Source organism: Octopus bimaculoides, chromosome 12 (assembly GCF_046866305.1).
Source record: "Octopus bimaculoides isolate indiv1 chromosome 12, ASM4686630v1, whole genome shotgun sequence".
NCBI lineage: Eukaryota > Metazoa > Mollusca > Cephalopoda > Octopoda > Octopodidae > Octopus > Octopus bimaculoides.
The window spans coordinates 36,316,533-36,340,578 of record NC_142939.1 but is presented as its reverse complement, the minus strand read 5'-3'; the positions used below and the strand labels follow the sequence as shown (position 1 = coordinate 36,340,578).

The 24,046-nt window shown below is 35.8% G+C and overlaps 2 protein-coding genes across 2 annotated transcripts in view; one reads left to right on the top strand and one right to left on the bottom strand.

The window, feature by feature from the left end:
- The window catches only part of LOC106875675 (uncharacterized), a 178,334-nt gene that overhangs the window by 141,269 nt on the left and 13,019 nt on the right, over nucleotides 1-24,046 (bottom strand). The window lies entirely within an intron of this gene.
- On the top strand, nucleotides 15,085-15,468 carry LOC106881917 (zinc finger BED domain-containing protein 5-like). Its single transcript, XM_089361277.1, has one exon. It carries the CDS (start codon nucleotides 15,085-15,087, stop codon nucleotides 15,466-15,468), a length of 384 nt encoding a protein of 127 aa, XP_089217403.1.

The window sequence follows — 24,046 nt, the reverse complement described above, 5'->3', positions numbered from 1 at the left end:
TCCCAATCCAAAAGACACTTATTAAATTCATTCTTAATCAGAGCTACAAAACCTTTTTCACAACTTACCATAAATGGAACGCCATCTGTAGCAAGACCACTCATTTTTTTCATACAGTAAATCAAAATCCTTTAAGGCTGAGTTGACCATTTGAAATAAATCTTCACCTCTAGTTGCTACATGCATTGATTTCAAAGCAAGAAATTCTTTCCGAATGTTGAATTTTGCAGTTATTCCATGTATAAATATTGCCATCTGAGCAGCATCAATAGCTAATGAATACAATATGAATTCTGCTGAATCAGATTTTAGAGAGTTTTGAATGTCATCAGCAATAGCTTTAGTATGATCAGAACAGTTCTTCTTGATAAGCTAATATTTCCAAACAAGCTAAGTTTTTCTGTATATATATATATATATATATATATATATATTATCAAACAGCAATAAGGATACATTCTTTCATGAATTCACCACCACTATGTGCTTTGAGTATTTTAGCAATATTTTTGCATGCCGCATAACTAGCTTGAGTTACTGAGTCACTTTCAAGAATCGGCCTTTTAAAATAGGCTTGGCAGATTTTCTTTCAATGAGGCTATCTTGTCTAAATGTTCAGATTCTTTCAAATTTTCATAGGTCTTACACTTACTCACAAAAATGCCTCTCAATATTATATTTTTTATGAACGGCTACTTGTTCATTGAAAATAAGACAACTGCACTTGTTATCTATTTTAATAAAAAAATAAAGCTCAGTCCAATTTTCATCAAACTTCTTTATATTCACCAGCACTCCTCTTTTTACAATTTTTATAACCTGCTTGCCATGTTGATAAGGGTATTGAAAGCCACGTTTATTGACTGAAACAAGTAAATAAGTAAATAAGAAAGTTATAAACCGATTAAATTTATATTTACACTTTTACTCTTTTACTTGTTTCAGTCATTTGACTGCGGCCATGCTGGAGCACCGCCTTTAGTTGAGCAAATCGACCCAGGACTTATTCTTTGGATGCCTAGTACTTATTCTATCGGTCTCTTTTGCCGAACTGCTAAGTTACGGGGACCTAAACACACCACCATCGGTTGTCAAGCGATGTTGGGGGGACAAACACAGACACTCAAACACACATACATATATATATATATATATATATATATATATATACATATATACAACAGGCTTCTTTCAGTTTCCATCTACCAAATCCACTCACAAGGCTTTGGTCGGCCCGAGGCTATAGTAGAAGACACTTACTCAGGGTGCCACGCAGTGGGACTGAACCCGGAACCATGTGGTTGGTAAGCAAGCTACTTACCACACAGCCACTCCTGCGCCTATATTATCACTTTCAGAATTTTTGCTATTACCACTGCCTGGGAAAAATAAAAGCCAACTGGCTCCCAGTCTAATGCATCCATTCAGTGTTGTAGAAACAGTAAAAAATTAAAATTTGCAAAAAATTAGGATATTGTTAGGTTCTGCAAGGTTTAACTTGATTTTTCTCTCCCTTGTTCACACAGGTGTTGACAAGTGAGTGGGTAGGGAAGGGTGATAACTGATAAGCCAATGGCAGATGAAAGTAACTTCTGTTGACCTTTTTTACACTGACTGATAGCAAAAATGCAACACCCCTTTCAGAAAAAGTTATCTTTCACTGCTTTAGTTAGTAATATTCTCTTATAATCCTGTTCACAAAGCACCTAATTAGTAGTTTCTGTTTTGATGAAGCTTTACTAAGTTGTTTTTGATTTTTAATAGATTTTAGAATATTTTTTGCTTATCGATTGACAGAAAGAGGGTGAATGCTGATATCAGTGTTTTTTTTTTTTTTTTTGTGAAAAATGAAATAGGGAGGGAAATTTTAATACTTGGGGTTCTTGGATATGAATAATTTTTACACAGAATTTTCAACAATCCTTCAGCTTTTGTTTCATATAACAATTATTTCCATACATGCAATATATTTTTAGCTTTCTCAGCTAAAGTGTAGTTGGGTCTCAAGGGGGTGGTACAAATCTAGCAATATGTGTTTTATAGTGAAAACAAAATTTCCATTCAAATGGCAATCACCAGACAATTTCTGTTTGAGTCTGACCATTTTAAGTCATAATGGAAACCCAACCTATGTCACAAATAGGCATATGAGTATATATAAATGTGAGTATATTAGCCTGCGAACACAATAGAATGGGCTCACGGACAGGGGTTCCCCACCCCTGCTGTAGATTGAACATCAGAGCAACTCATACAAAAGGACATTTTGTCAGGAAGTCAGATTGTGACTGATGAGTAGATTGTGTATGGGATGAGAAGTCGACTTGGAAGGCAGGAATAAGTATATCCACAATGGAAAAAAATGTGTTGACTGTATATAACATGAAATGAATTAAGTCTCTTTGGAGAAAAGAAAAAGCTTAAACGTTAGTGGAATGATTGGAAGAGTAGGAAAATCAATGTGCAAACAAAAATTTAGAAGTGTTTTTATCCCTTTTGATAAGTGAGGCAGAAAAATATCTTTGTGATTTTCTTCAGTCTGGAGCTTCTTTATTTCCAGGGCCCTATGAAAGTGAAAGTAATTTACCTTGGAAGTTATCGCAGTAAAAAATGAGTTCACCTTTGCAAAAAAATGTTTTAAAGAAGAAACATGAAAGCCTTTGGGATTTTTGAAGGACAAATGATAAATAGATCTTGTATCTTTATTGGGTAAATGTGGGGAATCATGGTGCAATTCTAGAAAATGGTGTATGTAGGGAAAAATCATGATTTATGTGAAGTAACAAAGTTGTCACAAAATATAGTTCAAATTTTCTTTTTTAGTTCAGAAAGGAAACATACTCTGATTTAAAAGCATGTTTATTATAATGCTAACATACAAAACATTTGGGTAACTAAGAAACAATTAAATGATGTGCTAGAAAATGCAAGCAGAAAGAAAATGTAAAAGATATGAGTCGAAGCGACAGTTAACCCCACGATGTTGGACCTCACAAAGAGATAACAAAGAAAGGTAAAAAATGGTAAGAAGCTGCATGGCAAACACCTGTTCAATTTATGTAAGCATAGAAAAGCAGTTGGAAACATCATCATCATCATTTAACATCCGTTGTCCATGCTGGCATGGGTTGGATGGTTTGACCAGGGCTGGCAAGCTGGAAGGTTGCACCAGACTCCAGTATGATTTGGCTTGGTTTCCTAACATCAACCACTCTGAGAGTGTAATGAGTGCTTTTGCGTACCACTGACATAGGTGCCATTTGCATGACACCGGTATCTGCCATGACTGCGATTTTGCTCGGCTTGGTGGGTCTTCTTCTCAAGCACAACATAATGCCAAAGGTCTCAGTCATTGCCTCCATGAGGGCCAGCACTCAAAAAGAACTCAGCCATTTTGCCTCCGTGGGGCCCAATGCTCAAAAGGTGCTTTTTACATGCCAGTTATGTGACACCAGCATCAGCCATGACTACAATTTCACTTGGCTTGACGAGTCTTCTCAAGCATAGCAGATCGCCAAAGGTCTTGGTCACTAGTCATTGCCTCAGGGAGCCCCAAAGTTCAAAGATCATGTTTCACCATCTCGTCCCATGTCTTCCTGGGTCTACCTCTACCACAGTTATATACATATATATATATATATATATATATATATATATATATATGTGTGTGTGTGTGTGTGTGTGTGTGTGTGTGTGTGTGTATGTATGTATGTATGTATGTATAAGAAGGGATGACCGCTAAGTGGACATCCGTTTAGCTAGAAATAGATCACCTACGATCAAACCACAAAGAAAAGAATGTTCTCTAGAGAAATTCAGCACACACCAGAACGTAAACGGGCAAGACAAATGAAAATATACAAAATAAAGAATTAGGCACAGACCGGTTTCGCCATTAATACAAATTTACTTACGTAACAAGTCCGTGGATCTTCAGTATGACTGTTCTAATTCAATATAATTTGCAGAACTATACACGAGTTGTCCACATAAAATTAGACTTGTGTACAGTTAAGTGTACACATGTCTAATTTAACTGTACACATGTCTAAATTAACTGTACACATGTCAATACTTCTGCAAATTATATTGAATTAGAACGGTCGTACTGAAGAGCCACGGACGTGTTACATAAATAAATTTGCATTAATGGTGAAACTGGTCTGCGACTAACTCTTTATTTTGTATATTTTCATTTGTCTTGCCCATTTACGTTCTGGTGTGTGCTGAATTTCTCAAGAGAACATCCTTTTCTTTGTGGTTTGATCATAGGTGAACTATTTCTAGCATAACGGATGTCCACTTAGTGGTCATCCCTTCTTATATGTATGTAATAAAATTTTTCTGAATTTTCAGACTTTTCTTTATGCTAGGCCACTGGTTTCAAATTGATGTCAATTAAATTAATATTCAATTTATCACCCTTATTATTTCATCTCTCAATATAAAAATTAGAATGTGTGTGTGTCTGTGTGTATGAATCCCTAAAACTAGAGAATTATACAACTAATTTCATTCAAATTTTACACATGCCTTACTTAGGGTCCCGGTTGTTTTAGTCAAAAAAGATGTTTAACTTCTTGCATAGCTCGAGCCCACAACAACATCATATCTCCCCCACTATTTAATTATTACGTGTCAAAAGTGAAACAAAAACACTCATGTCAGATATTTTCACTTTAACACTGAAACTATTCCACTATTTCAGTATTACATGTCGAAAGTGAAACAATAACATGTCACTACTGTAAATTCGAATACTTTCACTTTAATACTTTCAATTTCATACTGAAACTATTAAAGTGAAACTATACTCTCACATATATACAGGCATACTATAAGACCCAAGTTAAAAACATTCCCAACAATTCAACTTCTCTGGTTGACATTAACACATCCAGCTCCAATAGGGGCCTTCATTACCACATTTTAGAGCTCCATGACTGAAATTTTGGAATATGTGCATAAAGATCAATAGTATGGGATACATGTCTCATGATTAGAATTTTTTAGGGTGTGTAAAGAGGGAAAGAACCCTCATGTGCAATTTTGATGAAATTCGAATCATATGTATTCCAGCTCCTTACAGAAAATATAACAGAAAAGTCTCATTCTTCAATTGCATGTAACACGGGCAACGCTGGGTATCTCTGCTAGTGTGTGTATATACACACACACACACACACACACACACACACACACACACACATACATATGTAAATACAAACACACACACACACACACATACATATGTAAATACAAACACACACACACAGAGTACAATTAAGCTTGACATGGCCTGCACCAAAAATGGGCAAAACATACCTGTTATCTACCTACCTGCATAGCTACACATACACACGCACACACACAATCATTTTGAATGGATAGGACAAAATTTTGTTGAGGCAGAATTCTATAGCTGGATGCCCTTCCTTGTCATCGACCCTCATGTTTCCAAACAAGGTAATATTTCCACATGCTCAGATATGTTAATGCAGAATATTGGAAATGAGTGTTACTGCTTGTATGCCAGTGACACTCATTTACAGTTATCACATAATGTCAAGACAAGGAGACATAAATATACACACATGCATACATACATATATGAAGGGCTTCTTTCAGCTTGCATCCAAATCAACTTACAAGTTTTTGGGGTGTAGTGATATCGATCTATTTGTGTGTGTGTGTGTGTGTGCGTGCGCGCACGTTTTGGTTCTCTGATGAGAAGAAAATTCAACACAACTAACAGAGGGTTGTATGCAGATCCTTATGTCCCCAGATTGATTTACACTAAATTTACAGCAACTGTGATGATTTTAGGTGTGGTGAGTAATGATAGTCTTCTCATGCCACCTCAAATCTTTCCACAGGGTCTTAGAAATAATGTTAGACAATAAACTTATGGCCTCCAAACTCTCAAGATTTTAAAATACCATGGATTACTATGTTTGGAACATTGTTCAAAGGGAGACTAAACAACATCCGTATGATACCATAGCTTCACTGAAAGGCGCCATTATCTAGATACTCTCCAAAATGAATAAGAACCATTTAGTGCAGGTATGTCAATGATTCTGGTTCTGCATTGAAGTAGTCACTATAACTGAAGGCGGATTCATTGAATAATGTTATAAGAAAGCTTATCAAGAATATGTGCACAAATTTCTATTAAAAAACACTCAGTAGAACTCAGTAGATTAGAGTTGTTTTTATTAAATTACCAAATGTATCCTCAAGAACCTCCCTATGTACATACACATACACACATAATGCATATGCATAGATATACATACATGTCTGTATGTGTGCTTGTACATGTGTGTATATGTATGGATTGATAGATGTATGTATGCATGTTTGGGTATGTTTGTATGTGCAAATAAATAGAACCACAAAACTTAAGAGACAACCCCTAAAAGCAGAAAAAATGGGGAGAGAGAAACAATATCATGTACTAAGAATAGAAGATAGAAGTCAGGTGTATTTAGTTTCACAAGGAATGGAAAGTAAGATGCTTACAAATATTCTGCAATCTAAGGATCAGAGGAAAAAGGTGTTCCTCGGTATAAAGCAGTTTTTCAGTTTGAATTACGATGTTGCTGATGAAAGGTGTGTATATAATACAAGTGGTGAGAGAGGAACTACCCGAGTAAACCCAACAGAGAGACTAGCAACTAAAATAAAAAATATGCAATCAAAACAGTCATTAAGAATATGAAGGCAAAAAAAATAGCAACCAGACTGTCAGGAATAGACACTGAGATGTTGAAAGTATCAAGTGTATTAAAAGATATTAAAGTAATTGTGTAGCACAGGAAGGGGCAATTTCCAGCATTGTAGTGTCAAAAGGATTACTCTACAAAGACAAAAAGATGCTCAAGAAACACATTGTAACAGGGGTAAAGAAAATTAGCTTATATGAGATGAGGTTTGGATTTGCAACAGCTTTAGATACTGCTTTGTTCTCTTCCCATTGAATAACAATAGAGGTTGTTAGTAAAATCTAGCCACAACATCAGCATTCACTATCCTAGAGAAGCCATTTGTTTGTCTCTCAGAAAACTAGGTGTAGATGAATGGCTTGTGAAAGTTGTGCACGATAATTAACCAGTTTAGCATGCAGGTAGGTGAGCATCAAAACTCAGTTTTCAAATCCATCCTATTATAATTTTCCAGGTAATAAACAGAGAAGTTACAAATCTATTGTCTCTGGGAATTCCTATCTGACAATGACTTAGTTCTCTATTGAAGATTTACAGAAGATTTTCAACCATTGAAGCAAAACCAAGAATTGAGAGGGCTCAAAGTAAATCTACTGAAGATAAAATTTTTTAGCAGGAAAATAGACAGGACTCTTTTGCCATCTGGAAAGAGGCCATATTCAATTTTTAGAAAAAGAACAGTTAGAAATTCCATTAGAACCCATTTGTAGACTAAGGGTATGCAACAGGCAAATTGGCAGAGAAAAGAATTTGATATGTAGCAGATGCACAAGAGCAGTTAGCAGTAAGAGCACTGATGAAATAAATTCTTTCAAATGCTTGGATGCTTCCATGAAAATAATAGATAACTTCTCTAACTTAGGTGAGCTCTAATTAGTAGTAGTTTCAAAAGCATAGAGGCCAAAGTAAGAAAGGAAAGAAAAAAAAGTTTAGCTGGCAACAAAAGGATTTGCTTCATAAGTATTGCATGACATGTTCATAATGTGTGAATCTGTATGTTAGTGAAACATGTATATGAATGCAGAAAATGTATAAAGGCTGGAAAGAAACAAAGTGAGTGAGCTTCAATGGATGTATAAATTTAAGGTGATGAACAATAGAGCAGAAATGAGTTGAGAGAAAAAAATTGTGTATAAGAGAAATCAGATGTAAAGGTGTAGAAAATTGTCAGGTGATCCCAAAGGAAGAAATCTGAAAAAAAGGAAAGCCTAAGAAGACATGAGAGGCATAGTAACAGCTGATCTCAGAAGGCTGAATCATATGAAGGAAATGATAAAAAAATACAAGTGGACCCATCCAATCTATGCAAAACCAACATGAAATTGTGATGATTATATCTAGTATATATAAATTACAGTATGTGTGTGTATATTGACTAACGCATACATTTCCACAATTCTCAACTGATATTCACCAAAATTTACACAAATATTACTTATGTCTCAAGGATGGTCATGCACTATAACATTTTCCCCAGAGCTCTCATGTAAATGCATAAACTGGGAAAAACGTTGGTTTGCATAGGTTTTTGTTTAAATACAATATTGTTTCTCTCTCCCCACAGTTAGCGGATCGGAATAAGATATCGATAGAATAGGCACCACGCTTACAAACAATAAGCATATGTATAAGAATATATATATATATATATATATATATATATATATATATATATATATATACATACACATGCATATATATATATACATATATATGCGAGTAAAAATAAGTACAAAAAAGGTGGGGTTTTTTGTATGATTGTGTATAGAGGAATATATTATTTTGTTTAAAAGAGTTCCAACACTGTCTGTTTTTTATGTTTTATTTATATTCCTGCAGAACCAATGTGGGGTATAGAATATGGAATATACAATATATAATATAATATACAATATATAATATAAAATAAAATAAAATAAAAATGGATGGCACCATGAAAGAAAGTATTGAATGTAGATGAAATATTGAGTGTTCAATATAAAGGATCAAATATATAAATATATAAATATAAATATATATATATAAAGGCGACTTGAGTTTCAGGGCTATTTCCCTTCGTCATGGCTGGTATGAGTCTGTCATACCGGCCATGACGAAGGGAAATAGCCCTGAAACTCGAGTCGCCTTTATATATTTATATTTTTATATTTATATATTTGATCCTTTATATTGAACACTCAATATTTCATCTACATTCAATACTTTCTTTCATGGTGCCATCCATTTTTATTTTATTTTATTTTATATTATATATTGTATATTCCATATTCTATACCCCACATTGGTTCTGCAGGAATATAAATAAAACATAAAAAACAGACAGTGTTGGAACTCTTTTAAACAAAATAATATATATACATATATATATATATATACTTATACATATATATATACAAATGCATATATATATATATATATATATATAAAAGGTTATGAAGGGTATTCCTCACATTCCTTCTTCCTTACTAAACTTACGCCTCCACCCATCATTCTTCCTTTTGGGTCCCTATACTTCTCTCTGTCTTGTCAGAATAACTGACCATACAACTGCTCACTACTATTCCTCACTTGAATTACTTCTTTCTCCCCTTTCCTTCCTGTCTTAAGGCTTGACCTCTTTACCCTACACACATCTCTCACTTGATTTGGGCTATCCTTTGAGTAAACAACACACAGTCTACTCCGGACACGATATGATATATATCCACCTTTGCTACTACAATTATCTCCAGAAAATACCCGCAAGGATTATTTACATGGATGTTTACTACCAGAATGAAGCTACACTCCAAGTACTGTTTCTTCTTTGTTCTTTTTTCAGCGCATCACTCTCACTTCCTACTACAACTCTCCTCTATTAGATGTAATAATCCATTCCTCTACTATTACCGTCTCCGATGAAGGGATGCATTAGATTTTCCCTGAAACAGCTGTAAGACTTTATCCATAAAATATATTTCTAACTCTGCCATTGGTCTTTTTATCCTTTTCTCTCTTTATACATATATATATATATATATATATATATATATATATACACACACACATATATATACATATACATATATATATATACATGCATATATATATATACATGCATATATATATATATATATATATATATATATATATACATATATATATATATATATATATATACATATATATATATATACACATATATGGGAGAATATACAAAAAATAACAACAGACGAGGACAGGTGGTGTAAATAACAAAAGTATATATTAGTATGACGCTCGGGAATACGGAAAGTCTTTGACGTTTCGAGCTACGCTCTTCAACAGAAAGAATACGGAGACAAGGAGAAAAACACGGAGAAAAAAAATACATACATATATATATATATATATATATATACATATATATATATACACATATATATATATACACATATATATATACATACATATATGTACATATATATATACATATATATGTACATATATATATACATATACACACATATATATATACATATACACACACATATATATATATGTGTGTGTATATATATATATATATATATATATATATATATATACACATATATATACATATATATACACATATATATATATACATATATATACATATATATATATCTATACACACACATATATATATATATATAGGTTTTTGTCTCACATCACTAGCTAGAGGCGATGGCCTCTTGGAGCTAATCAATGGCAGGATTCATCCTATTTTCCTGAACTGCCATATTAGCTCGGCGATAACTACTAATATCCAGTACTGCTGCTGTAGTCTCCTTTAGAGAGACTTAGAAATATTAATATTTCTATTTATATATAAAAAAACATATATAAAATACATATATAAATATATATACATAAATATATAGATTCATATATAAATGTATATGTGTGTATGTATATATATATATATATATATATATATATATATATATATATATATATATATATATATATATATACATACATATATATATATAAATAAATATATACATAATATATACATATATACATATATAAATATATATGAATAAATACATATATTTATATATATATAAAAATATCTATATATATATAAAAATACATATAAGTATAAATATATATATATATATATATATATATATATATATATATATATATATATATACATAAATATATAGATGTATATATAAATATAAATATATATATATATATATATATATACATACATACATATATATATCATCATCATCATTGTTTAACGTCCGCTTTCCATGCTAGCATGGGTTGGACGATTTGACTGAGGACTGGTGAACCAGATGGCTACACCAGGCTCCAATCTGATTTGGCAGAGTTTCTACAGCTGGATGCCCTTCCTAACGCCAACTACTCTGAGAGTGTAGTGGGCGCTTTTACGTGCCACCGGCATGAAGGCGAGTCAGGCGGTACTGGCAACGGCCATGCTCAAAGTGGGGAATTTTACGTGTCACCTGCACAGGAGCCAGTCCAGCGGCCCTGGCAGCGATCTCGCTCGAATGACTTTTGAGGTGCCACCGGCACAAGTGCTTGCCCCAACAGGTCTTTGCAAGCCAAGTTTAATGTCCAATGAAGGAAGGGTATGCATAAGTGGGCTGGCTACATCCCTGGCAGAGGCCTTGGATTTTGGTCTCACTTAGCTTGCCGGGTCTTCTCACATAAGATTATATATATATATATATATATATATATATATATATATATATATATATACACATATATATACATAAATATATATACATATATATACATATATAAATATATATACAAAAATATACATATATAAATATATATATGTGTGTGTGTGTGTGTGTGTGTGTGTGTGCGTGTGTGTGTGCATATAAATATGTATATATTCATATATATATATATATATAAGTACATATAAATATATATCATCATCATCATCATCATCATCGTTTAACGTCCGCTTTCCATGCTAGCATGGGTTGGACGATTTGACTGAGGACTGGTGAAACCGGATGGCAACACCAGGCTCCAGTCTGATTTGGCAGAGTTTCTACAGCTGGATGCCCTTCCTAACGCCAACCACTCAGAGAGTGTAGTGGGTGCTTTTACGTGTCACCCGCACGAAAACGGCCACGCTCGAAATGGTGTCTTTTATGTGCCACCCGCACAAGCCAGTCCAGGGGCACTGGCAACGATCTCGCTCGAAAATCCTACAGGAGCCAGTCAGGCGGTACTGGCAACGGCCACGCTCAAAATGGTGCATCTCATGTGTCACCCGCACAAGAACCAGTCCAGGGGCACTGGCAACGATCTTACTTGGCTTTCCGGGTCTTCTCACGCACAGCACATTTCCAAAGGTCTTGGTCAGTAGTCATCGCCTCGGTGAGGCCCAATGTACGAAGGTCTTGCCTCACCACCTCAGCCCAGGTCTTCCTGGGCCTACCTCTTCCACGGGTTCCCTCAACTGTTAGGGTGTGGCACTTTTTCACGCAGCTATCCTCCTCCATTCTCACCACATGTCCATACCAGCGCAATTGTCTCTCTTGCACGCCACAACTGATGCTTCTAATGTTCAGCTTTTCTCTCAACATACTTACACTCTGACGGGTATTCACATTGACTTTACACATCCAACGGAGCATACTGGCTTCATTCCTTGCGAGCTTACGTATGTCCTCAGCAGTTACAGCCCATGTTTCACTGCCATGTAGCATGGTTGTTCGTACGCATGCGTCATACAGTCTGCCTTTTACTCTGAGTGAGAGTCCCTTTGTCGCCAGCAGGGGTAAGAGCTCTCTAAACTTTGCCCAGGCTATTCTTATTCTAGCAGCTACACTTTCAGCGCACCCACCCCCACTACTAACTTGGTCGCCCAGATAGTGGAAGCTATCGACTACCTCTAGTTTTTCACCCTGGAATGAGATAGAAGTTGTTTCCTGTTTGTTTGCAGTCTTTATTGCACCTGAACATCTGCCACAAACAAAAACTAACTTGCTAGTTAACCTGCCTTTGATGTTGCTGCACCTCTTATGTGTCCATAGCTTGCACCGGGTACATCTTATAGAGTTACTACCTACTCCTTTTCTACATACTGAGCAGGGCCATCTACCTGAAGGGGTTTGTGTTTTATCTACCTTCCTACTTATTAGGATTTTGGTTTTAGCTAGGTTGACTCTAAGGCCCTTCAATTCTAGACCTTGCTTCCACACCTGAAACTTCTCCTCTAGTTCTGATAGTGACTCCGCAATTAGGGCAAGGTCATCAGCATAGAGGAGCTCCCAGGGGCAACCTGTCTTGAACTCCTCTGTGATTGCTTGGAGGACTATGGTAAATAAGAGGGGGCTGAGGACGGAACCTTGGTGGACCCCTACCTCTACCCGGAATTCATTGCTGTACTCATTTCCAACCCTCACCTTACTGGCAGCATCTCTGTACATGACTCGCACAGCTCTCACATATATATATATATATATATATACACACATATATATACACATATATATAAATATATAAATACATACAGGCGTAGGAGTGGCTGTGTGGTATGTAGCTTGCTTACGAACCACATGGTTTTGGATTCACTCCCACTGCGTGGCACCTTGAGCAAATGTCTTCTACTATAGCCTCAGGCCGACCGAAGCCTTGTGAGTGGATTTGGTAGGCGGAAACTGAAAGAAGCCCGTCATATATATGTATATATATTTATATGTGTGTGTGTATATGTTTGTCCCCCCAACATTGCTTGACAACCGATGCTGGTGTGTTTACGTCCCCATAACTTAGCGGTTCGGCAAAAGGGTCCAATAGAATAAGTACTAGGTTTACAAAGAATAAGTCCTGGGGTCGATTTGCTCGACTAAAGGCGGTGCTCCAGCATGGCCACAGTCAAATGACTGAAACAAGTAAAAGAGCATATATAAATATATAAATACATATATATAAATATATAAATACATCATCATCATCATCATCATCATCATCGTTTAACGTCCGCTTTCCATGCTAGCATGTGTTGGACGATTTGACTGAGGACTGGTGAAACCGGATGGCAACACCAGGCTCCAGTCTGATTGGGCAGAGTTTCTACAGCTGGATGCTCTTCCTAACGCCAACCACTCAGAGAGTGTAGTGGGTGCTTTTACGTGTCACCCGCACGAAAACGGCCACGCTCGAAATGGTGTCTTTTATGTGCCACCCGCACAAGCCAGTCCAGGGGCACTGGCAACGATCTCGCTCGAAAATCCTACAGGAGCCAGTCAGGCGGTACTGGCAACGACCACGCTCAAAATGGTGCATCTCATGTGCCACCCACACAAGAACCAGTCCAGGGGCACTGGCAACGATCTTACTTGGCTTGCCGGGTCTTCTCACGCACAGCACATTTCCAAAGGTCTCGGGCAGTAGTCATCGCCTCGGTGAGGCCCAATGTACGAAGGTCTTGCCTCACCACCTCAGCCCAGGTCTTCCTGGGCCTACCTCTTCCACGGGTTCCCTCAACTGTTAGGGTGTGGCACTTTTTCACGCAGCTATCCTCCTCCATTCTCACCACATGTCCATACCAGCGCAATCGTCTCTCTTGCACGCCACAACTGATGCTTCTAATGTTCAGCTTTTCTCTCAAGATACTTACACTCTGACGGGTATTCACATTGACATTACACATCCAACGGAGCATACTGGCTTCATTCCTTGCGAGCTTACGCATGTCACAAATATATAAATATATAAATACACATATACAAATATATATATATGAATATATAAGTACATATATATATATATAAATATAAATATATACTCTTTTACTCTTTTACTTGTTTCAGTCATTTGACTGCGGCCATGCTGGAGCACCAAATACATATATATATTTTTTTTTTGCTTTTTTTGTAGTTTCAGCTCATAGCTGTGGCCATGCTGGAGCACTGCCGTTTTGCTACACTGTTATTACTGAGATCCTCCTTTAATATGTGGCACTTTGTGTAGAATGGTATTTGATGCAGCTACCCTCAAATCAAAACTGGTTGTCAAGCGGTGTTGGAGTAGTATGGGTTTATTGTAACTCCACACAAAGAAAAGCAACCAATTCGTCTACTTTCTGAAAAGACTTTTACAAATGAAGTGATGAAACCATCAAGGCTTCAAGAACACTTAAATAAAAGGCATCTTGATAGAGAAGAAAAAAATTTGAATTATTTTCAATCCCTTAAAATAACTTGGAAGTTTTTCCTCGAGTTCATCCAGTTAATCTAGTGATGGTTTGAGTGCTTCTTATAACATATCACTTCTCATTGCGAAGTCCAGCAAACCTCACCCAATAAGAGAACAGCTAATCTTACCAGCTGTAAAAGAAGTCCTGAAGATGGTACTACACAAGGCACCAGAGCCAATTATCAAAGGTATTCCTCTGAGTAATAGCTCTGTCCAGAGGAGAGTTGATGAAATGGCAGAAGACGTCGAAGACCAACTCTGCACAATTCTGAAGAAAACAGAATTCAGCTTGCAGTTGGACGAGTCTACTTTGCCAGGTAATGATTCCATCCTCCTTGTATATGTTCGTTTTGTGAAAGAGGGCCAAGAATTACTCTTTGCCAGACTATTGGAAACTAATAGCAAGAGTAAATCCATTTTCAATGTGATCAAGAGCTTTATTGACAAAAAGGACATCCCACTGAATACTATTGCAATTGATGGTGCACCATCGATGACTGGCTGTCAACGCGGCTCTCAAAGTCAGCCTGCCTGATGCACTACGTGATTCACTGACAACACCTTGTTGCACGAAACCTCAGAGGTCATCTTCACAATTCCCTAAACATGGTCATCACCACCGTGAATAAAATCAAATCTCATGCTTTGAATACTTGCTTGTTTCAACAGCTTTGCTTTGAAATCAACGAAGACTTTCAAAACTTGCTGCTCCACACAGAGGTGAGGTGGTTATCAAAGGGAAATTGTCTGAATTATTTTTATGCTTTGCTTGATTCAGTAACGGAGTTCTTTAATACCACCGTCCCAGAACTTAGTGTGAGTATACTTTATAAGTATAAAATAGTGTGAGTATACTTTATAAGTATAAAGAAAGATATTGCATATTTGTCTGACTTATTAAATTCAATGAAGTGAATAACTAGCTGCAAGGAGATGGTGTTAATCTCATCCAAGTTAAGTCAACCATCTCAACATTTCAAGTGAAACTTGTTATGTATAAGTGCAAAATTGGATGCAGGGAGTTTTTCCAGTTTCTTTGCTAGTCTAATTTTGAAAAGGATGGAAAACTTGCAGACGAGGATCTGCTTGTCTTTTGCTCACACCTCACCGCACTGCACAAAGATATGGAGCATTGATTTCATGATCTGTTTGCTCTTCAAGTTTCTGACTAGATTGTCATCCCCTTCATTGACATCGGAGAAGAAGAGAGTGGAAAGCTAGAAGAGGAGCTGATAACTCTTCAAAATGATATTCAATTGAAGCCTAAATTCTGCAAGTACAATCAAGTATTTTGTCTTCAAAAAGCTATCCGTGACCACTATCTGGAGCTTTGGAAGAAAGTCAAATTGTTTTTCATTGCCTTTCCAGCATCTTATTTGGTTGAGAGAGGATTCAGTGCAGTCACTCGCCTTCTTACGAAACAGCGGTGTAAGCTATGAATCATGCGGAATGTGGTGATCTCAGGCTTATTCAGCCTGACATTGAGAGGTTACTTTCACTTCACCAAGTTCATCCTTCTCATTGAACCCTTCCTAAAAGCCTACCTGGATGGGCTGTTTTAGTGGAATACTGTTATGGCTTTAGTCTTTTATCTCTATTCTTTTGCTATGAACATTGTACCAACATATACTTTTTTTAATGCATGAACTTTGTGACATTTATACGAACAAACTCTTGTTATTGGTGCAAAATTCCTTTCATACAGGACTTATAACATTGCCTTTTTTACACATTTCTTTGTTGCATGCATTTCTTTTCTTTTGTGGGAGACTCTTGTTCCATTAACACTGCTGCACTACTAGTAATCAAAACCTGCACTTGCAACCACTTATTGACCACTGTATTTCATGATTTCTATTTCATGTAAAGTTGTGCATAGTTTTTTAGAGGTAATAAATTACATACGGAAACTACCTTTCTGGGCAGCATACTACTGACACTTGCTCTCAGTATGTTTGCATATGTTGTTCTTTATTTTTCGATTTTTGTATTACAATGTTGCTTCCTTTTTTTTTTTCCTAATGCCTTATTGGCTTGTCACAGGATAATATAGTGATATATCAAAGCGAGTTAACTACCTTTTTTCACATATTGTTAGCATTTATGAAGTGGAAAGCTCCGTTTACCAAAACACTATTGCTGTGCATGTGTACTGCACTTTGCTGAATGTTGCTGCTAAAGGTTCTTTTGCGAAACAGAGAGGTGACAAGATCTGTTTCTGTTGTACCTCGAAGAGAGAACTGCGACTGAAGTGTGAATAATGTTGAACGATCAGAAGATCTTGGAAACCTTTGTCCAACAGCTCAATGCTTTCGAACACCTTTCTCTCTCATATTCCTGAAGAAAAAGATTATTTCTTCTCTGTGAAAATTCAATTAATTCACTAAGTTTTGTATTATGATATTTCAACATAGATCATCATATATTCTCTACTTACACCAAAATGTCTTTCTTTGACACACTTAGCCATATCTGCTACACTTCCTGTGTTTATTATTTGTATATATAATTTATGACAAATAAATATGACGATGATTTAATTTCATGCCTAACAAAGACACTTTGTTAAGTCCAAAGCCTTCTCCTCCTGATATAATTAAAACCTTTAAAAAGCATGCATGCCACTACACTGCTGACTTCTCCAATATGCGGTGTAAATTTGTGCATTATTTTATCGAGTAAGAATATGTAATGACGGTTTCTTTTTTGGCAGTGGATTGGGGGATGCTATGAATTTATAATATTATTACAGTATTGTATACAAATTATATAATATATTAAATATGAAATGATTCATAATATATGTAAACTAGTAAAATATAAAATATTTATTTATACATAAAAATAGGGGTGGGGGCGCTGAGGGTATTATGTGGTTATGAGGTGGGGCAGTGGCTCAAAAAGTTTAAGAACCTCTGCTATAGAGAGATGTTATTGTTTCACTTTTGACACAAGTGAGCAAGCAAGCATGCATGTGAATAGGTAGGCAAGTTGTCAAACAGTCAGAAAGTTACCAAGTTAATTCTTATTGCTAGCAATTAATAATGAAACTAGTAACAGTTGCCATGACCAACCATTTGTGAATAGATCAAATAGTGTAATGATGTTACACAATAGAGTGACTAAAAGAGTTTAGTAATGCTAATAAAATTGCTAGTATATAAACTAAATTAGACGGACATGTCTGTAAGGCTTTAATGAGTTACTGACTCATCCACTCAAAACAACAATTTTGATAGTCACACTAACAATGATAACAACTATAACAAGAATAGCAGTAAATGGGATAATTAGTGAGAGAAGGGAAAATATAAATATAGTTTGAGTCAGAACTTTAGTACGAGCTTTTGATTATGGCAGCGACAGGTGGTAGTGATATTTATTGGATGGTAGTGTTAATGATGAATCTAATAGGGTTGGCAGTGTTAACGGGAGCCATTATTGATAGGGTTGTAGTTGTTGTGGTGGCAGTTGTAGTCAAGTGTTATTAGTGGTATTTACTAATTTAGTGGTGAATATAGCAGACATGGCAGTTCTTATGATGGTACTATGTTGCTGTTTAGCCCTAGGTCAGCATGGTTTGAATAGACTTACAATCACAGTAATATCAAGGAACTGTGTAACTAGAACTACATCAGTTAATATGACACTCCTTTTCATTAAGTTGGCAGGAAATGATTCGAAGGAGATTCGGCTGTTAAATATAGTAGGTCAAGCAGCTACAGAGGCTTTCTTGTTGACTCATCTTGGTACAGGTGTTAGAAATGGTGGGATATCCAGAAACATATTAGTTGTAGTGAAAGTGATATAGTGGGTTAATGGTAAAAGTGTTGCTGGAAACATTGAGTTTAAGTAACTGTTTGATTTTGTAGTAGAGGTAGTGATCATGTTGGGAGGTGGGGGTGATTCATGTCTTTGTAAGAGAGATATATCAAATTGGTTTATGGAGGGTGGTGGTAATAGTTGTGATGCTCTTAGGGGATAGTAGTTTCTCATATGTATGTAGGACAAAGGATTATCACTTTCATTAGAGTTATGTGGTGGAACAAATTGGGTTGTTACAGACATTTCTAATTATGTTGAAGTTGGTTGTGATTATGATGATGATCTTGATTAAGGGTGACAGTGATTGCAATGTCATTAATAAATATTAATAGGAGTAATAGATGGTCATGTAACTAGATCATATTATTAAGACAAGAGACATTTAGCTAAGCAGTTTGGGACTTTAGTAATTGTAAACACTGTATCAATAGCCAAGCCAGAAAATTAAGCAGATAATAGATAAATGTAACATTCCCAGATCAGAAACCTTTATCTTGAAATGAATCAATGTTGTTGTTTAACACCAGATTGGCCTCATTAAGAAAAAACTGTTATCAAAAGTTTGTGATTATCTTATCTTTTAGTTTTTCCAAACTATATGATCAATATTAAATGTGTCCTTTCTTTAAGACAGTAGAGTGTGATTTGGGGGAGATTTAACATCTATTTCTAACAGGTCAAGCAACTACATATAGGCTCCCTTTTGACTTGATAGCCTCTTTCCATTAAATAATTAGACTACCAGCATCAAAATCCAATATCATTAATGAAGAATAAAGTGATTCACACAGTGGATTTGAATATGCAATTTATGAGCAAATAATTCAGTATTTTATCAACTTACCTAAATTGATAAAACATTGTTAATTTGGGTATATCACTTAAGGTGCTAACTGCTCACCAATAGTATCAAAGTAAAGGTTATATAAAAGAAGGGTTGTTAAGGGAATTTGTAATGGTGTTAAAGTTGTTGATTATGTTGGCAGATATTGAGATGAACCCAGTACCTTCCACATACACATTTGAAAAATGAGAAATATAAACGAAGAACCTTCTATATGGCCACTGAAACTGCTAGAAATAGCAGCCAAGCCTTCTTCAAGTCACACCTTTCTATCTAATACAATTTGAAAATAACACAATATCATGTTTTGAAGCTGTTTTAATCAGTTCCATCAGGACTGATCAGGGGTTAAACAACAACAAAATGAAATACCTCTAAAATGTTTCTAGAAGTATAAAAATGTATTATGCTTGAATACAACATAAAAGAATGCTGTAGGTCAGGCCATGTGAAGCATTTAGGAATATCAGATGTTTTGCTGTTTTCTACAAGTTGAATGGGAATTTTTCTCATTCTGCATATGGAGCCCGAATGCTGTAGACGACACAGAAGGTGGCACAGCTGAGATGTTAAGTTGTTGTTGGTTTTCCAGGCAGAAAGGGTTGATTTTACTAGTGTCGCATTTATCTTCACAGCAAAAAAAGTCTCTTCATTAAGAATATCAAGTATAGTTTGTTGCCGTAAACAGTAGGAGCACAGTATACACGCCTCTAAACTCTTGAATATAAATTTTACATTCAGAGGATATCAACATTTTCTCACTAAGGCACTATCTTATACAACTGGATGTGTTAATGTCATCTAAATTCACTTGAAGAACAGCTCTGTCAAATAGAACGCTTATACAATGTTTAGTGAACAGCTTCTATAGTTAACACCATAATTAATACACACATCCTTTACTAAGATTTTATAGCCCAAATGGGCAATTCAACAAGATATATGTTACATGCCTTATTTAATCACACTTAAGATCTTACCATATACCATATCATTATGAATATGTACACTGTAGATATCAATAATGACATGGCTGGTGGTGAGTGCAGCTTCCCACTCAATTCTTAGATTATTGAAGGCTCCAATAGTGGTCTTTGTTGAGTTAAGCAATGAGGAACTTAAATGCATGATTATTGTAGCTATACAGACAACAGCATATTGACAACCCGGTTCAAAGTTTGGATCTAGGGAAGTTGATGTTATAGTTATTTTGATATGCATTTTCTATGTTGCTAACATCAGGTGGGAAATAGACAGTTATATCAATAGGGTGTTCTGAAATCCTGTTGATATGTAGCCGCAAATGCTTTGTGGGTTAGAAGAAACAGGGACTTACCAACTTAACTACTTTCAATGTGTGTAATTTGTGCATAACTGATGATGCAGGAAATATATTAGCTTTACGTGGTAAGTAGTTTAGTTTAGTTTGTAACTGAGATGTTGCAAGCACAGACAAGTTAGCACAGTTTATGATGGATCTGATAGAAGTGTGTTTCTTGATATGCAATTCTAAGATTGAGCAATCATTTTTCATGTTTAGAAAGGTAACTACGAAATGTTATATAGTATATAGATAATGAAGAATAGATAAATACAACAAATATTTCAAATGAGAGCAATGATACAGAATATAACTATCAAGTTCATAAAAGTAGTATCTGCTGTAGAAATGATATAGAATATTCTGGATCAAGGCACTGCATTATGGTTGCTGAACTTTAGTATATGAAATACAGGGGCAAACACCTGTATTTGTCAAAAATGATTGATTTTTCAGCAGCTGTTTCATGTCACATTAATCTATTCAGTTAAAACTTGCAAATACAACAATTACAATGGAAAAATTTCTTCAGGCAAATTGCTTTGATATCACTTACATGAGATATAATTACAGAGTAGAAACAAGGGCAAATTAAAATTTTCCTGAATTTTCTTGCTAAATTCAGACACAATTGCAAACAAAAGATTTGCTCTGTGAGGATTGGCTGAAAAGTTCATAGGCCAACCAAGATACTCTCACAGAATGTGACCAAATGAGGTTTATTTTTCAATATAGTCCCCTTGCAGTCAACACATTTTTTCCATCGGTATTGCAGTGTTTGGATACCATTGGAGAAGCTTTCATCCTGTTCATCAAAAAAGTCATCAACAGCAGACATGATGGCATCATCACCATGATACTGGTCTCCAACCAAGTGCTTTTTCATGTTGAGGGAACAGATGATAGTCAGATGGGGCCAAATGAAGAGAAAGGTGACCAACCAGTTCAAAGCCATTGAAAGCAAGGGGTTGTTTGCTGGAGCACTGTCTTCTTGAAATAAGAACCCCTTTCATCAGTGTTCCTGGGAGTTTGGTTTTGATAGCTTTTGTAACTGTCTCAGCAAGTTGGCATAATACTCTCCATTGATGGTGTGGCCCTTTTGAAGATAGTCAATAAACACAATGCCATCACATTCCTTGCAGATGAAACAAACTTAACCTTCTTTGGAACAGGTGAGGAAGGGTGTTTCCATGGCATGGATCTCTCTTTGGCTCAGTGATGCAGGGGCTTACTCATTTCTCTCAATGTCTTACCTGATGCCATGGTGAAAACAGTCTCTCTCACATAGCTGTAAGGATACACAACCATCATAAACAAATCAACCTATAGATGCACTTTTTGAGTTGATCCCCAAAGAAACTAGCCACAATTACAAAAAAGCAGAACATTTTTCATGAGTATGTCAGACAAAAGATTCTCAGCATCACTATCTATAATCCTCATTACAACAAGAACATATGAAAGAAACACACTTGAAAAGCTTCAAGAATGACATTATTCAAGCTGGTATGGTATTGCTTCTACACACACAGGCATCCTGGATGGCATTCAAAGAAGAGCCACTCAACTAACATTAAATTTTCCCAGACTCTAGCCTCTAGAATCTCTGCTCTGCTCACATCTTTGATGCAAGTGTTGACATGTATCATGTTCACCGGTCATGAAAAACCAGCAAAGGACATAAACACTGCTTCTTCCACTAAATTCAAAAGGCAAAAAAAAAAAAAAATCTTTCCATATATATGACAGAACTTAGAAGGATATGATGATCCCCAATTGCTGCAATTTCTAAATTTTGCTCAGTTACATTTTGCTTACTAAAATTTTCTTGAGAAAAGTCTTAAGAGTAAATGCTTCCTCTGACTGCATGATTACATGACTAACCAGGTCTGAATGGTAGAGAAACAAATGGGTAGGAATGTCAAAATGGAGGAGGTATAGGAACAGACAGTTATGAGGAACAGAGGTCTATATAGTAAATGAAAAGATAGAGAGAAGGGACAGTATGCATGGGAGCCAAAGATTTGATAGTATCTCTGGGTAATTTAATGCTAATCAGTTGAGAGAATAGACACCACAAATGTTTGCATGCATAGCCTCTGCTTCATCCTAAGTGTGGGAGCAATAGTCCATAATAAGCTTCATTTGAGCATTGTAGAGTGTCAGTAATTGTTGGGTGTTGAAATATTTTCTAGCCCAGAAGAGATGGGCCAATTTTTGGGATGCAAATGAGGCTATGGTAAGGATGTGCCTTTACCAGGGGAGATGATGTGACACCCACCATTTGAAGTAACCATTAAAACTCTTGCCGAGTCTCACTCATGTTTAGCAAGTGGTGTGGTACAATGGCGTTTTCTTGATACTCAAGCTCAATCATATCCAGAAACGATAGAGCTTGAGATTTTCTGCTGTTACAAGAGACAACATTGGCACCACTACTAGAAATTCACACGGTCACCAATCATGAAATCAGTGCAGGTTTGACATATGGAATCTAGGTTACATGTAGAAAACGTTTGTTTGAGGAATGTTAGAAAAGAATGAAGGCTTGTATCATCAACATAAGGGTACCCATTGTGGTTTTCCATGTACTACCTGCCAGAAATTGAAACCAAATTTCCTTTAAATCACATTGATCAGTCTTAAATAAGAAAGATACTTTATAATAAAAAAAGTGGGCTGTCTCTGTTGACAAGAGACTTAACATTATCATCTCACAAAAACGCTCTTCTGACAAACTGACACTGAAACATACAGGCCTGGGTACACAACTGCACACACACATACATACATACATATGTCATTCCTAAACAATAGAGTCAGAAATTATCTAGTTCACCAAATACTGTAATTTCTTCAGATGTGTAGGTCTTAGCCATAATAGATTACAATTCTGAAAAAAAAAGTAAATTCAGAGGAGCTGGAGAATTTTTTTGCCCACTCTTTTATTTCAGTAATTTTTCAGTTTTGAGTCCTTCTGAAAAATCTTTTTCAGACTTGTTTTAAACATCCGGCATAATGATTCTTCAAAAATATGCATATCTGAAGAAGTCAAAACTGAAACTTACAGCAAAAGTTAACAGTAAAACTTCTACCAAACCACATTCTGCTCCTTGGCCTCAC

What these genes read in the sequence shown, in the direction of transcription:
- LOC106881917 (XM_089361277.1), top strand. Translation starts at nt 15,085, where the DNA reads ATGGTACTACACAAGGCACCAGAGCCAATTATCAAAGGTATTCCTCTG.